The sequence below is a fragment of the Paramormyrops kingsleyae genome, chromosome 22 (assembly GCF_048594095.1).
Source record: "Paramormyrops kingsleyae isolate MSU_618 chromosome 22, PKINGS_0.4, whole genome shotgun sequence".
NCBI lineage: Eukaryota > Metazoa > Chordata > Actinopteri > Osteoglossiformes > Mormyridae > Paramormyrops > Paramormyrops kingsleyae.
The window spans coordinates 12,327,349-12,342,698 of NC_132818.1; the positions used below are offsets into that span (position 1 = coordinate 12,327,349).

At 46.7% G+C, this 15,350-nt stretch overlaps 2 protein-coding genes across 3 annotated transcripts; one reads left to right on the plus strand and one right to left on the minus strand.

The window, feature by feature from the left end:
• Positions 1-25: 25 nt before the first annotated feature.
• On the plus strand, positions 26-9,567 carry kif22 (kinesin family member 22). Of its 2 annotated transcripts, XM_023792296.1 has the most exons (12): positions 26-214; positions 6,135-6,336; positions 6,619-6,746; positions 7,053-7,207; positions 7,343-7,552; positions 7,630-8,150; positions 8,238-8,358; positions 8,458-8,599; positions 8,806-8,882; positions 8,961-9,179; positions 9,270-9,329; positions 9,406-9,567. In XM_023792296.1, exons 2-12 carry the CDS (start codon positions 6,137-6,139, stop codon positions 9,433-9,435), a joined length of 1,863 nt encoding a protein of 620 aa, XP_023648064.1. In that variant the 5' UTR covers positions 26-214; positions 6,135-6,136; the 3' UTR covers positions 9,436-9,567. The 2 variants fall into 2 exon arrangements, with proteins under 2 accessions (XP_023648064.1, XP_072561218.1); XM_072705117.1 differs by having other exon boundaries at positions 7,630-8,358.
• A 1,816-nt stretch (positions 9,568-11,383) lies between these two features.
• On the minus strand, positions 11,384-15,248 carry nfatc2ip (nuclear factor of activated T cells 2 interacting protein). The gene is made up of 9 exons (XM_023792347.2): positions 14,861-15,248; positions 14,527-14,646; positions 14,284-14,332; positions 13,943-14,066; positions 13,739-13,822; positions 13,327-13,543; positions 13,075-13,219; positions 11,832-11,941; positions 11,384-11,735 (listed from the first exon to the last, which is right to left on the minus strand). Exons 1-9 carry the CDS (start codon positions 14,870-14,872, stop codon positions 11,574-11,576), a joined length of 1,023 nt encoding a protein of 340 aa, XP_023648115.1. The 5' UTR covers positions 14,873-15,248; the 3' UTR covers positions 11,384-11,573.
• Positions 15,249-15,350: the final 102 nt, after the last annotated feature.

Sequence of the window (15,350 nt, forward strand, 5' to 3'; positions counted from 1 at the left end):
GTTTTGCGCCGTGATTGGTCGGCTATACGTCGCAAAATTTTAAAATTATTGTTGGAGAGGTCCTGCAGCGGTGAAATTGTGTAGAGCTGTGGGAATGATGGTTTAGGTAAATATTCATAGTCTTCACCCTTTCAAAGTTTTTTTTTTAACGTCGCGTTCCATATTTTCAAATATCGGTATTATAAAGGCCCCAGCTTTGAAGAGCCAGCAGACGGTGAGTGTGCTTCGGGTCACCGAGCGAGTACTTCATGGGAGGTTTAAAGGCCTCCGGATGGCCTGATGGGAGCTGCCGTTTGAGATGTAGAGCAATACCGCTGCATGTCTCTGTTATTTGATGTAGCCACGAAACTGTTTTGCTGGTTTTTTATAGACTGGACACCATTACTCTCGTTTCTGTGTGTTTTTTTTTTTTTTTTTTTTACCGAAAGACATTGTGCTTGCGGATGTATAAAATAGAGGGTCTGTGATGATTTTTGCATCTTTAAAGATGTAAGCTTTTCATCAGGCATCATGGCATAATAAAAGCGGCAACCTAATTAATTATTATAGTATTACAGAATATGTATTGTAGTATTATAGAATAAGTATGTCAGATAGGCTTGCTTTATTGACATGACCATAGGAAACAAAGCATCCTTGGCGAACAAAACGCGTACCTATAGGCAGAGGTGTGCAGTAATGCGCTACACGTACTCCGTCATACTTACTTGAGTACCTTTTTGTGGAAAAGTATTTTACCGATATGTTTTTCCAAGTGAGTTCTTATTTGAGTAGAAAAGGGAAAAAATCGTACTTTTTGCTCCGTTACATTTGCCTGAATTGATCTCGCTATTCGATTCTTTCTCCCGCATCTCTCCGTTTCTGTAAATTCTGTATTCTGGACAATTCCAATTTGAGTAGTGTTGGGTTCAGCCACCCTCCGGGTCCGTGATGATAAGGGATCCACACCAGAGACGAGGAGTAGTTGCATGTCAACAGTTTATTCAGATCGATCTGGGAGCCACACTCTGACATACATTCAGCATGTACAGTACGAAGCTCGAACCATAGTTGTCGGCTCTGTCTCTTTATAGACCCTCCGGGGTGTTCCCCCCCTTCTCGGTACTTTTCCATCTACGTGACTACAACATATTTTGACATTTGCTCTAGTTAGTCAGTGAGTACATGTCCCCCCCCCCCCCTTTACGTTAAGCAAAAGTTAAAATAAGTATTGCTTATAGGATCTGTTCCTGTTTTCCAGCTGTCTGAGACGAGGTCACCCTGACCTGCTCGCACACTGTCAATTCCTGATTTCTGTTAGCTGCATTATTTTAGAATCAACCCCCTCCTTTCATCATGCCCTGCTTTAAGCTATATTCTCCTTTTCTTCTATTCATTGTATGTTCTTTATAATTCTATTGAATCCCACAGTAGTAAGAATGATAATTCCACAAATGTAATTACAATGTGATTTGGTAAAAGGACAATTCAAAATATCTTCAAATACATTTTGACTAGTAAAATTACATTTGAGATCTATAATTACGTCTCAAGTATACTGATTCAACTCGTCACGCATACAGAATAATTCTTGATATCTTAATATTTTGACTAAAATAATTATTTTAAATATCTGAATTACAGTTTGGACTAGACCAATATGTTGTGCATGACGTGACTGATCCAAAACTACATATGCCTAATTAAAAAATGGTGGTTAGCATTGTGCACAATATTGAACGAAAGTGCCATGAAATTGAAAGAACTTTCAAAATAAAGGGGTAATAAATAAGAACATAAGAACTATACAAACGAGAGGAGGCCATTCGGCCCATCGAGCTTGCTTGGGGAGAACTTAACTAATAGCTCAGAGTTGTTAAAATCTTATCTAGCTCTGATTTAAAGGAACCCAAGGATTCAGCTTGCACTACACTAGCAGGAAGACTATTCCATACTCTGACTACACGCTGTGTAAAGAAGTGCTTCCTTAAATCCAGTTTGAAATGTTCTCCCGCTAATTTCCACCTATGGCCACGAGTTCTTGTATTTGAACTAATGCTGAAGTAACTATTTGGTTGAACAGCATCCAAACCTGTTAGAATCTTATAGACCTGGATCATGTCCCCCCTCAGTCTCCTTTGCTTGAGGCTGAATAGATTTAGCTCAACTAACCTTTCCTCGTATGACTTTCCTCTAAGACCAGGAATCATTCTTGTGGCCCTACGCTGCACCTTTTCTAAGGCCGCAATGTCCTTTTTTAAGATATGGTGACCAAACCTGCACATAATATTCTAGGTGAGGTCTCACCAAGGAATTGTATAATCTTAGCATTACCTCCCTTGACTTAAACTCCACACACCTGGAGATATACCCCAACATCCTATTGGCCTTTTTTATTGCTTCCCCGCACTGGCGAGAATGAGACATGGAAGCATCAACATACACGTCAAGGTCTTTCTCATAATCAGCCACCTTTATTTCAGTAGGTCCCGTAAAATACCTGTACTTTATATTTCTGCTCCCTACATGGAGTACCTTACATTTGTCTTTGTTAAATTTCATCTTCCAGGTTTCGGCCCAGTCACTAATTAAATCAAGATCCCGCTGTAGCTGCTGAACCACTAGTTCAGTATCTACTACACCACCCACCTTGGTGTCATCTGCAAATTTCACCAGTTTACTGTATATATTGGTGTCTATAACACTAGTATAAGTGTTATTGTTCTGTGTTTATTCACTCATTGCATTCCATTTTCCCGACATCTGTTTCCACTAATTAACATAATTGTCCCTATATAATATGTTGCTGAGGGTATTAACTGCTTGCAGTAGTAATAGTAGAACGTTTTATGCGCATGTATGTAACTTGGGAAGTTGTGGTGCACACCGGAAAAAGCCACTGTGTATTTCTTGTCCTGTGTGTGCCGTTACAGCCCTTGTCTTTACCTTACTTTACATGTAGACCTGAAATGCTCTTCAGCAAAATCTGTTTTAAAATCGCGATAGATATCGAATCGGCAAACGTCGATAAAACGTCGATTCCCACTTATAAATAGTAGTGATGCTCCGATTGATCGGCCACCGATCATGATCGGCCGATATTGACTAAAAATAGCTTGATCGGCGAACCCCAAAAGCGCCGATCAAAAAAGCCGATCACTTGACGTAAATTACTCGCGCGACTTTTTCACACGGGCATGCACGGCGCACAGGTAAACAACAGCGGAGCGGAGCTTACTAGTGGCAACATGAGTTCTCCCGTCTGGAAGTTTTTCAAAGTGTCCGATAAAGACGTAAAGTTAGCCGTTTGCAATGTATGTCGTGATGAAATCCCTCGAGGTGGAAGCAAGCAACTGCATTTTAACACCACTAACATGATTAGGCATCTTAGAACACGCCATACAACTGAATATGCCGAGTATGAGAAACTAAACCACTCTGCTCTCGGGGAACATTTCATGTGTTGACCCTGGAGGTGTCAGGCAACAGTGCTGACCAAAGTGTCACTGCCCCTCCTTCAGTGTGGGGCGCCAAGTGTCAAGCGCTTGATTCTTAAAGATCTTGACTGTAGCCTATTTCTACAGTTTTTTTTTTTTTTCAATATAGTTAATTTAGAGTTAGTTTCATTTCTACAAATGGTGCAAACTCTGCTAGATTATAGATAAAAGATTCCCATTCCCCTGCCATTCTGTGATCGGCAATCGGTAGATCATGATCTTGGTGATCGGTGATCGGCCCCAAAAATGCTGATCGGAGCATCTCTAATAAATAGGGTACACAGATCGTTAGTTATTGTCCGCGGTTTCTGCTATCCATGATAGGGTGGAGCTTAAACAGCCAGAAAAAAACAAAATTTTCTTAGCTGTATCTAGTCTTCGGTTATAAGGTCACTGAGTTCTTGAATAAGTGCTACCCCACCTTCTGCATGACCATTCGGTGAGTGGCTCATTGGGTTAAGTCCCTGTACCCTTGAGCAGAAGACCATTGGTTCAATCCCTAGCCTCAGCAGAACAGTCACACATCCGTGGGCCCTTGAGCAAGGCCTTTGAGGTGCATCCATCTGCAGTGCCACAGGACCATGGCATCACGACAATCTCAAGCCAACGGTCATGCCCACAGTTTCAGGAAAGAACTTACATGATATGGGGGACTTACAAGATGTACAGATGACCCAGTGAGTATTTATTGTTGTTTAGATTATCCAGTCACAGCAACTAAGAGCTGAAGGATCTTAGCTGTTACTAGTCAAACAGAATATCTACAAACACTGCGCATGTCTATGGGTTTATAAGCAGAAGGCATCTGTGTAGAAACACATAAACGTTAGGTTTCGCAATGCACTGACTTGAGAATAAAAGAAAAGAACATTAACTGCCAGACATATAATAATATTAACAAATATTTCAAAACGACAGTGTAAACAACAGTAAATGCTTACGTGTCATCTGCCGTCTTTACATTTTATAACCATAACCCCCATCACGCATGTTCCATCCTGAAACTGGTCGTAAAACTGTTGGCCTAAAACTGTGGTGACATCACGGTTCTGCAGATTGATGATATTGAGGCCGTTACCTCCATATCCAGAACCACATTGGCTGATCCTGTGCTGTAACCCCCAAACTATGGAAAGCACAGTGGCATATGAAAGAGAGAAATTCCAGTGTACCTGTTCTCGTACAAATGCACAATAGAGTACTTATCATCATTCACACACTCATGGCATGAACTGTCTTGCTGTTACACCAGTGCCTCCCAAGTCTGGGCCCACACTGGAAAATGCATGCAGAAGCTCCAACAGTTCAAACAGTGTCATGGACTTTGCTGAGAAGAAATCTTTGAATTTCTTTTCCACGAATGACTGCACAGTTATTCATTTGATATGATCCTGCTGACCCGGCTCAATGTAAACCTCATTTGTTATGGAATTTACCATCTGTCTCTTGGTTGCTGAAGTTACTGTGCTGCCGTAAAAGGGTAAACCTGCCAGTTCGGGTAAGCGATTGGAAAATTTGAGTGATGGAGCTTTTGATATTGCTGGACTGATTGTGGAATAGCCAAGAAGTGATTTCAGCAGTAGAAAGTCACTATGGCGCACTGTCTGCTAGAAATTTTGTAGTAGTTCACGGTGATCCAGACGTATTTGATGGATCGGGTATGACTGATCCATGTACGACACTGACTTATTTAGGTTTTGGCAGTCTCTAAGAAGAGAGCTCCTATTTCATGTTAAACCTATTTGCACAATCAATTGCACAACAGCTCTTTCTCATTTTCGATGTGTTTTTTGCGCCATTCAAGCGGAACGCTAATGGTAATCACTAAAGGTAAAAAGATGTTGGTTGTGTGGTGGTACTTTTTGCAGTTTAAAGTCCAACATCTTTATTACACATAAAGATACGCGAAATTTTATACAGATCACTTACTCTTCGGTCATATAGTACTGAAAAGCCAGCATCCAGACAAATGTTTCACCCGTCATCTAAACCCTGGTGATGATTGTGCATGTTATATAATCGCGATTACATTGTGACATGATCACGACAGCCCTACTCACCAGTTCACATGATACTACCCAATATACAGTCGCTAGGCCTATTGTCAGATAATTAAATTTAAATGTGGCTAATACGCATTTATTACATACACATTATGGACAAAGGTATTGGGACACACCTCTTAGTCATTGTTTTTTCCAGACCCATTGCCACTGATGAATAATGAAGTACCTAATGCAGGCAGACATGTGCCTGAAGAGCTCCATGAATTCAAGCATGGTACTGTCATAGGATACCGCCTTTGCCATATTCCTTCCTCACTAGGTATTCCACTGTCAACTGTAAGTGGAATTATTGCGAAGCGGAAGTGTTTAGGAACAACAGATACTCAGGGCTACTCAGGGCTGCCCAACCCTGCCCCTGGAGATCTACCCCCCTGCAGGACTTAGGTGCCACCCTAGTTTGACACGCCTGATACAGATACACAGTCCCTTCAGTAGCATCTCATTATTAAAGCCAGCTGTGTTGAAGATGGTGGATAGGTCCTCTGTCAGTTGGTTCTGCTCACTAAGTGTGGGCACATCTGTGCCCCTCATCCCAGCCTGTGACTGGGATCTTGGTGTGACCCCTAGCTGTGTCTCCACATTCCCCTCCTAGACATGGCCCAGCGTGTGCCCGTGAGCGAAGCCTGTGGGCCTGCGGCCTCCAAGCGGGTGTCCCGGGTTCGAGTGGCAGTGCGTCTGCGGCCCTACATGGAGAAGCAGGACAAGAAAGCCGAGGGGCCATGTGTCAGGGGCCTGGGGCCACAAAGCTTGGAGATCGTTAACTGGAGGAATGCCACAGAGACCCTGCAGTACCAGTCAGTGTGACCGCTCTCTCTCTCTGTCTCTGTCTTGATGAAAGCATCTTAACAGGTCCTGGCTTTACTCGTAGGTGAGGATTTGGTAGCGGATGCTGACAGGAAGTGTCTCCCTACTGATGCCCGCCGGCTCCCCCTTGTGCCGGCCGGGACATGTGGGGAAGGGGACAGCCAGGCACGCTTGGGCACTCGAGGCCCGCGTGTGGCAGTGATAATGATCCCTTTGTGTGCGGTGATGGCAGCAGACTGAAGCTGTCCCCTAAGGCCTCTCCCTGTCGCCAGGTTCGATGCCTTCCATGGAGAACAGGCGAGCCAGCAGGAGATCTTCCTGTCCTCGGTGAAGCCCGTCCTCCCTCATGTACTGAGCGGCCAGAACGCCAGCGTCTTCGCCTATGGCCCCACGGGTGCAGGTATGGCGCCCTCCAGAGGCTGATGGGGGTAATCTAATCTCCAAACTGCCTAATGCAGGGGTGGGGAATCTTATCCACAAAGGGCCGGTGTCTATGCAGGTTTTCGCTGCAACTCCCTAATTAGGTCACTAATTAGAGGACTGGTTGGCTGAAGAGTCCTCACACCTGGGTTTCAACAGCTGACCTAAAGGTTATCCCAAAAACCTGCGTACACACCGGCCCTTTGCGGATTAGATTGGCCACCCCTGCCCTAGTGTGAGGCAGGGGCATCAGTGACAGTGCTGTGCTCTGTCCCCTATCCTGCAGGGAAGACGCACACCATGCTGGGCAATCCCGAGGAGCCCGGGCTTATCCCACGGGCTGTGCGGGAGGTGTTCAGCTTGGCGACAGAGCGTGAGCGGGAGTCCGCAGATTGGACATATAGCGTTGGGATGTCCTACCTGGAGATCTACAATGAAAAGGTAATGGGGGGGATTTAGGTGGATTAAAGTGACGCACGTTGGGTTAAGCCGTGTGGAGTGTTTGCTCGCTCCAGACAAACCGAAGCCTGGCATCAGGTGACATCACCGCTCTGCTCCTCACGCCTTGCCCATCAGGTGCTGGACCTGCTGTCACCAGGCAGCACAGATCTGCCAATCAGAGAGGACAAGGACAGGAACATCGTGGTCCAGGGCCTGACCCACATGCCTATCGACTCCTTCTCGCATTTCCATGCCCTGTTCGCCCCGGCCAGCCTGAACCGGACCACTGCCTCCACCAAGCTGAACCAGAGGTCCAGTCGCAGCCACGCCATCCTGCTGATCAAGGTGCTGTCCCGCTAGGGCTGCAGGGGGTAATGTCCAGTTGATGTGTTGACTGACTCCTCCCCCCCCTCCCTTGGCAGGTGGTGAGGAGTCTGAAGAGCCCCCCCTATAGGCAGCAGATGGGAAAGTTGTACCTGGTGGACCTGGCAGGTTCGGAGGATAACCGGCGGACGGGAAACCAGGGCCTGCGCTTGAAGGAGAGCGGCGCCATCAATCTGTCGCTCTTCACACTCAGCAAGGTGGTGGACGCGCTGAATGTGGGCGGGGCTGGCCGCGTGCCCTACCGCGACAGCAAGCTCACACGCCTGCTGCAAGACTCGCTGGGGGGCTCCGCCCACTCGGTCATGATCGCTAACATCGCGCCCGAATACAAGTACTACTTCGATACCTTCAGTGCCCTCAACTTCGCTGCCAAGTCCAAGCTCATCGTGAACCGGCCCTTTGTCAGAGAGGCCGTGCCCAGCTGCGCCCCCACTGTGCCAGTAAAGAGGCCCCGTGACGAACAGGGGCCCCGGGCAGCCAGCGAACCCCACAGGAAGAGGTCCAAGGAGGGGGCCGGAGACGAGCACGATGGGGACCCCGGACAGGGGCGCCCCTGCAGGTGTGTGGGTGAGCATTTGCTGACGGATGCTGGCAGGAAGTGCACCCCCAAGCTGAGCTCATGTCCACTCCATCGCCCCCCACCCAGCCCCCCGGTGTCATCGGTGCTAGAACGGCTGCTGGCCCTGGAGAAGCTGATGATGGGCTCACCGGAGCGGGAGAGGCTGAAGCTGCTGAAGACGGTGGCTGAGTCCCGCAAGGAGATTCAGGCAAGGCCACTCGGCGTGGCCGTGAGCAGGGCACACACACACACACACACACACGCACGCACACTCGGAGCCCACTGACCCTCTCACCCCACCCCACAGGAGCTGAGGAGGAAGCAGCAGGAGCTGGAGAGCCGGGCCCTGGTCATTAACACCAGTGACAAGGCCGTCCCCCCCTTCCACAGGAAACAGTCCACCGCAGCCCGGCCCAAGAAGCAGCAGGCTGTAGTGCCCCCGCTGCAAGGTTAGTTGGCGCCCCCTGCTGGAGAGCTTCATCCTCACACTTATCTTTGTGTTCCTGTTATGATGGTACTCGTCCCTTGCTGGTGATCCATGTCTATGCCCCTCTCCTCCTCGGCCGTGGGCTCCCTGCCGCAACAAAGTTGCTGCTGCACACTCAGGACGTTTAAAGTGTCCTCTATCGTTGTCATGACGACCCATCTCCCTCAGTGTTGCAGCCTGTCCCGCCCACGTCAGTCTGCAAGCCGCTGCTGTGCGCCAGCGTGAAGAGTCAGCAGGTCACAAAGGTCAGTCAGTATACCTTTGTCTCGGCGTGTGCAAGTGAGTTTCCCCGAAGGCGATTCACACCCTGGCTCCCCCTGCAGGCTTTGAAGGGGAAGGAGAATAAACAAGCAGGCTCATGTGGCTCAGAAGGAGACTGGGCGTCACGGCTGGACCCCACAATGCTGGAGCGATCCCGGCAGCAGATCCTCAGTGTACTCAACACTGGTACCCTGAGGGAGCTGAAAGGACTACAACTGATCGGCGACAAAAAGGCTAAGCTTATCCAGGGCTGGAGGGAGATCCATGGCAGTTTCGCACAGGTATTGCCTCCTGCTGTTCAGCTTGGCCCCCTGTGAGCCTGCAGTCACACTCCGACATGCCTGATGTGACTCCTGCCCTCCTTTGTGCAGGTGGAGGACCTGCAGCGCATTGAAGGTATCACAGCCAAGAGATTCAGCTCCTTCTTAAAGGTGAGCTTCGCTGCAGCTGGTTGGCTTTGAGGGGGAGCTGTCTGAAATGGTCTAACCTCCTGTTTCTGCTTCACAGGCCAACGTCCTCTGCTCAGTTGGGAAATAAATGTGTCTGTGTGTTTTTTTATTTTAGATTTTTTTTTTAAATCGCATTTCTGAAGGATATGGCTTTGGGGGAGGGGGAGTCTCTTTTCATTCTCTTATGTCAAATTAAAATGCCCTTCGTGTTTTATGGAAATATACATGGTCATTGCGCAATTTCTGTGGCAGTTCACTTGTCCTATGTTAAAGAACCCTGACCTTTATGATCTCTTTACATGCCAGTGTTATTCCCATGCCAAAGATGCTAACCGGGCAAAAGGGTGTGTGTGTGTGTGTGTGCGCACATTAGGGCTATTTTTAAAGGTGGCAGTGTACTTCAAACGACGTCTGGGTTAAAGCGAAATCAAACATCAGCGAGAACAATCTGTCCCACACTTAAAACGATGCCGCCTCTTTGTTCATTCAGTGTCATGCCACAACCCTGGAGGGAGCAGAGTGTTTTTGGTGGAGCAGACTCACATACAGAGTGCAAACAAACCTATCATGGCAAGTGCACAAGTCATTTTAACAAAGGAGCTGGAAGTTGCTCTACTAAAAAAACCAACAGCTACTATTGGTTTAACACTAGAAGTGGCACAGATAGGGATGCCAACAATTTAAACGACACTCAGTTACACGCTAACAAACACATGCATTGCACGGCAAATCTACTGTTAGTTTGACATAAATGTGCATGATAATTTACAGATATGTGTGGTGTGATGCAAAGCATACTTGTAACTGTGTAATTAGTCCAGCTAACCAACCCCCACGGTGTCACATTTACCTTAGCCAGTCGTGAACAGGGTGGAATCACAACAGAAAGTTTGCCTGGAGGACCTTGCACAGTTGGTGCGTTGAAATGATCATTGTAGTGGTTACACAATGGCGTATTGCTAAAGTGGCGATTCCATCGGAAGTATATGGCCACCTTTATATGAACAGGCTACAGTGTTCTATTTCAGTCACCTGTGGGCTGGGACAACATGTTAGTAAACAGTGTTGCAGTTGGAAGGAGGAGGTAAATGCAAACCACCACACAGCAAACCACCTTGGGGATGAGAACCTAAGTGCAGCCATGCAGCGGGTCATACCTCAGCACCACACCAGTCCAAATGGACCAATGTGAGTTTTTCCTGGTGGCTGGGGTGTCAATCCTGCCACCAACCCCCAAGCTTTCCTGCAAGTTGGAGGACCTCCTTACAGAGCTGGATATAGATTAACGTCATACCCAGGATGAAGCAATTGCAGGTTAAGGGCCTTGTTCAAGGGCCCAACAGAGTAGGATCACTCCTAGCATTCTCAGGATTCGAACTGGCAACCTTCCAATTGCTGGGACAAATCTTTAATCTCAGAGCCACCACTCTGCCCGACCGTTGGAAGGGATAAAAGTTAAATACGTTGAATGTAAATGTAGTTCTGTCCCTGGTTATGTGTAATACATAGCAGTAATGGTGCCTTTGATTAGCATTGCTGTAGCATCAAACAGGCAATGGATCTCAGTATGAGCACGCGCAGTGGTATGCCTCACTTGTATGTCGCTTTGGACAAAAGCATCTACTCGGTATGTAATACTCGCTGTTTATTTTCTGTCTGCTGCCAGTAATTAGATATGTCATTTATGTCTCGTGTATAACAAGCCTCTTGGCAGAGTGCCAGTGCAGCTTGACGTTCGACTCATTAATGGCCCCTCCCTGTTTCTCATGGCTCCGCCCACCATTTTTACAAAACTCCCCAGGGGCTGCTACTAGGCGCTACAGTAATAATGTAATCATCTGAAATGCACTCCCCCAGGGGAGCCTTAATGTGTCCGAGCTGCTGAATTAATGAAGAACCCCACCCCCACCCCGGTTGAGGTTTCAAAGCACCCCCCCCCTCCCCCAGCACTGAGGATTTGACTGGGGTCCACTGCCTCCCCCCTCCACACCTGTCGCTTTTTATGTTTTTCTCTAAATGACTACAGACTGACAATATTCAACTTAGTTTTTTTTTTTATTCCAAATGTCATACCTCCCCCTCAAAGACAAAGAAATTAAAATTTAATGAGATTCATATACACAAATGCATTAATATCAGAAGGTGGGGGACGTGCAGTTTACGCACAAACACTGTGGCTCAGCGTAATGGGATAGACCTGAGATGCACCACATCTGACTGCTGCCGTTAGGTCCACACTTCAATGACATCACCATCCTCCATGTCCAGCTGTGCGGGCGTCTGGCTGGGAATCACCTTAGAGCCGTCAAACAGGAAGTGGACTTTCCTCTGTGAGCTGGCAGCCATTTGTGACAGGTACTGGGAGAGGATAGAGCCGAGAGGGGCCTCCTGGGAAGGGAGGGAACGAGAGCCACATCACGCCTACAGAACCACACATAGGACGGTTACAATCCTGACCCCAAAACCAACAGCCCACTTACATACCTTATGAATGGAGAAGTCTTGGCTGGAGCCTTTGTCTTTGCCCTGCAGGCGCAAGGTGATGACATCACCGCTCTTTTCTGTGTCCACCTCATCATGCAGCACCACACAGTCTGAAAGCAAGAGAAACAAGGAGACTGATAGCTGCATATAGATCTCAGTGCAGCGACATATAAACGCAAACCCCTGCATCAGGAATTTAGAGGTTGTAGATAAGGGTTGCTGCTTGCTACGAATGACATCCAGACGAAACGATATGGAACACGTCAGCGAGAACAATCTGTCACAAACTTAAAATGACGCTGCCACCTTATCTGCTCTATGTCACACCTCAATCCTAGAGGGCAGAGAATGTTTTTTGATGCAGCAGACCTATACACAAAGAACTAATCGTATGCATTTATTCAATTACATAATTTCCATTTGAAGTATTCCATCACCTTAAATGCTACATGGAGAACATTATACGATAGCTGGCGTGAAAAGGGGTTAAATCAGGATCCAAGAGGAGCGGGAGCCTTGTCAGGTATAAGGGAGTCCTGAATAAGCGGCTCTACATTAATATAGAAGATTAACTTATAAGCTAATGATCAGTCTTAAATATACAGTATGTTCATTTGTTGCCATGTTGTGTTGGCACTTTAAAACAATATAAAATAGGCTAAAAATGTAATCAAAAACCCTCAAATGTTTTGAGACATATATAAACGAAACATAAAAATGCATCAAAATGGCTGATCACTACAAGTAATATTCTTCCTTATTCATTTGTAATAATGCATTATATCATCAAGTAATTCACAGAGTGCTTCTCAGACGTCTTACCTCTAGCAGATGCTAGATAGTAAGAAGTTTTGCCGGCAGTTTCATTAAGTGAAATAAGTAAAGATACAAAAACACAGAATTCAAGGCGTCATGCAGGAATATCTAATCCACTCAAGAAGTCAGAGGGACTAACAAAAATGAACATTAAAGCTGATGGAAAAAAAAATAGCACAAAACTGATCTTTTATCAGAAAGTTCACTTTAGATATTTACCAAATTTTGGGACATTAAGACCAAAGGTTAACGTTGAAGGAGGCAGAGCTGCACTCCGGCAAGGTACGATTTGGACATGAGGAGGAAGAGCACACATTTTTTAAATATTTAAAATGGCGGTTCAGATAAACATGACATTAGAAAAGACAGAATCCAACAGTTAAAAGACAATCATCAGCAGGTCAGGCTGTGTGAAAGAGGCTCTCACCGATGATGTCAGCAATTCCCAAGCCCAGCACACTAGGCGTGCTCTCAACAGGAAGCTCTGTGTCATTCCTTAGCAGCAGGATACGCTGGGGCGGGACACTCAATTTGACGGACATCTGGCTCACTGCCGTCCTCAGGGGACTCGTCTGCAATTGATCCCCCTGGCTGTTAAGTGTCTGTACAGGATGGCTCTGAATGTGCTGCACAACCATGTGATAAAGCCTGCAAGCAGCCCACAGAGTTGGCCCCTTACCGAACGAATGGGGACCTTGTGCACATCGGCACGGTAACGGATCTTGAGCGATATCTCCCTGGGTTTCTCACACTGGGCCGGTGCCGAAAGCCGGTCAGACACCACAATGATGTCATCATCTTCACTGTCGCTCAGCTTGCCTCGATCGGAGCTCGTCTCGCCCGAGTCACCAGGCAAGAACAGCGAGTCCAAAGCGTTAAGTTTCCTATTGATCTCTCTGGAAAAAGAGAGAGGAAGAAAAAGGACAGGGGATGAGTGGTGAAACTGACGAAAATGGTGTACTGCAGGGAGAAAGACGGAGAGAGATGGGGTCCAGGCTGCTTGTAGAGAGTGCAGACGCTTTGCGTGTCAGTACAGCCTGAAAAATTACCTTTACCCTTGATTATTACTATCTGAGTTATCATCTGCTCACCGAATCTTACAACTCGCTCGGGTGCTGGCTTTGACCACAGGACTCTGGGGTGGGGAGGGTGGAGATGGAGACCGAAAACTTCCACTTGGATAAAAGAAAAAAAACAGAAAGCAAAGCTTGTTAGGCGAATCATCGGCAATGGCAGACACACTGGGCTCAGAGAGCGGCCGCAGCTCGCCCTCTGGGGACGGCCATGTTCCTCACAGCTGTGCAATAGCTTCAGACTCTTCCTCCGAATCTGAAAGGTCGATGCAGACTGGCTTGTCTTTCTTGCTGGGGGGGGACTGTGACCCAGGCCAGATGTTCAGCTCTCCTGCACCATCGCTGACTGGAAGGAAGAGAAGACCCTCAGAGGATCACGTGATGCCATTACAGTCACACCCCCAGAGTCTCATATGATCCATATCTGCAAGTGTGTTCAACTTTAGAGGCAGTGATGCAACAAACCTCCAGCATATTTACACCCAACAAAGCAGGCTGGCTAAAATATTTTCCAGACCACCACAGATCATGGACCTGTTGTCAGATCAGGAGTGTGTGTTTACCTGAGGTGTGGATGGGGATAGATGGGTTTAACTTCAGGCAGCTGTTCACCTGAATCCACAAAAAGAAACTCCAGTAAATGACAAACCCATCATCTCTTAATGCCAGTATTCATTTCACTTACTGGTAAGGTATTTCTATAAATTAACACTGCAGGTTTAGGTTAATTAATCCCAGGACATGCGAATCCAATGCGAAACGCACTGAGGTTCGGGTAACGAAGGCTGTCAGGTTGTCAGACTCGCCTTGTTGGAGTAAATAGGCACCGTCACCACGGCCGACGGGTCGAGAATGCGCCGCCTTTTAGCGGGCTGTTTGAATTCAGGGGTGGCGCTCGCTTCGGCCCCGCTGTTACTGCCTGAAACCTGCGGGGATGATTAAGGTGAGAAGGAAAGAGAAACTATCCTCAAACAATTACCCTACACATTCCCCAGCTGCGCCTAGCTTAGCCAGCTAGCCTGTCATTCTGAACATATATCATCGGTAGATTTTTCACGCCCCAACCCCGGTTGTCTGTTCTTCCCGGCTAAACACAAAAATACACATTTTTAATTTCTCTTTGCGCCAAAGCAAACTTACCGTCTCGGCCATCACCCTCGGTTACGACGCAGGACAATACTCATTTCTTTCCCCAAGTTGAGGCGTGAAATGTTCTTTAAGTTCTTAAGTCTGCTTTAGATTACTATTGGCTAAAATTAAAGCTTATCACCTAGCATTGATTTCATTGGACAATCTACGTAAGAGGCGGGCTTAATTGCAAAATTTATCGGCGGGGATATAATGTACGCTGGGTATTGAAGTTCCAGTAACAAAGCGGCAGTGATTCATCCGATGTGTTTCACCTTCGCTTATTTTGTTTCAATATTACTTTTTAAACTTATTGCAACGTGACACCATTTAAAATAATTGCATGATGCTGTATAGGATAACGGATGACTAGCCATATGTCTAATTAAACATAATCAACATTTGGATTATGATGATGTGAATTATAAGGTAAATTTACTTTAATGTGGAAAGAAATTTAAACATTCACAATTATTTTTAAATGTGTATATCTTTACTATCT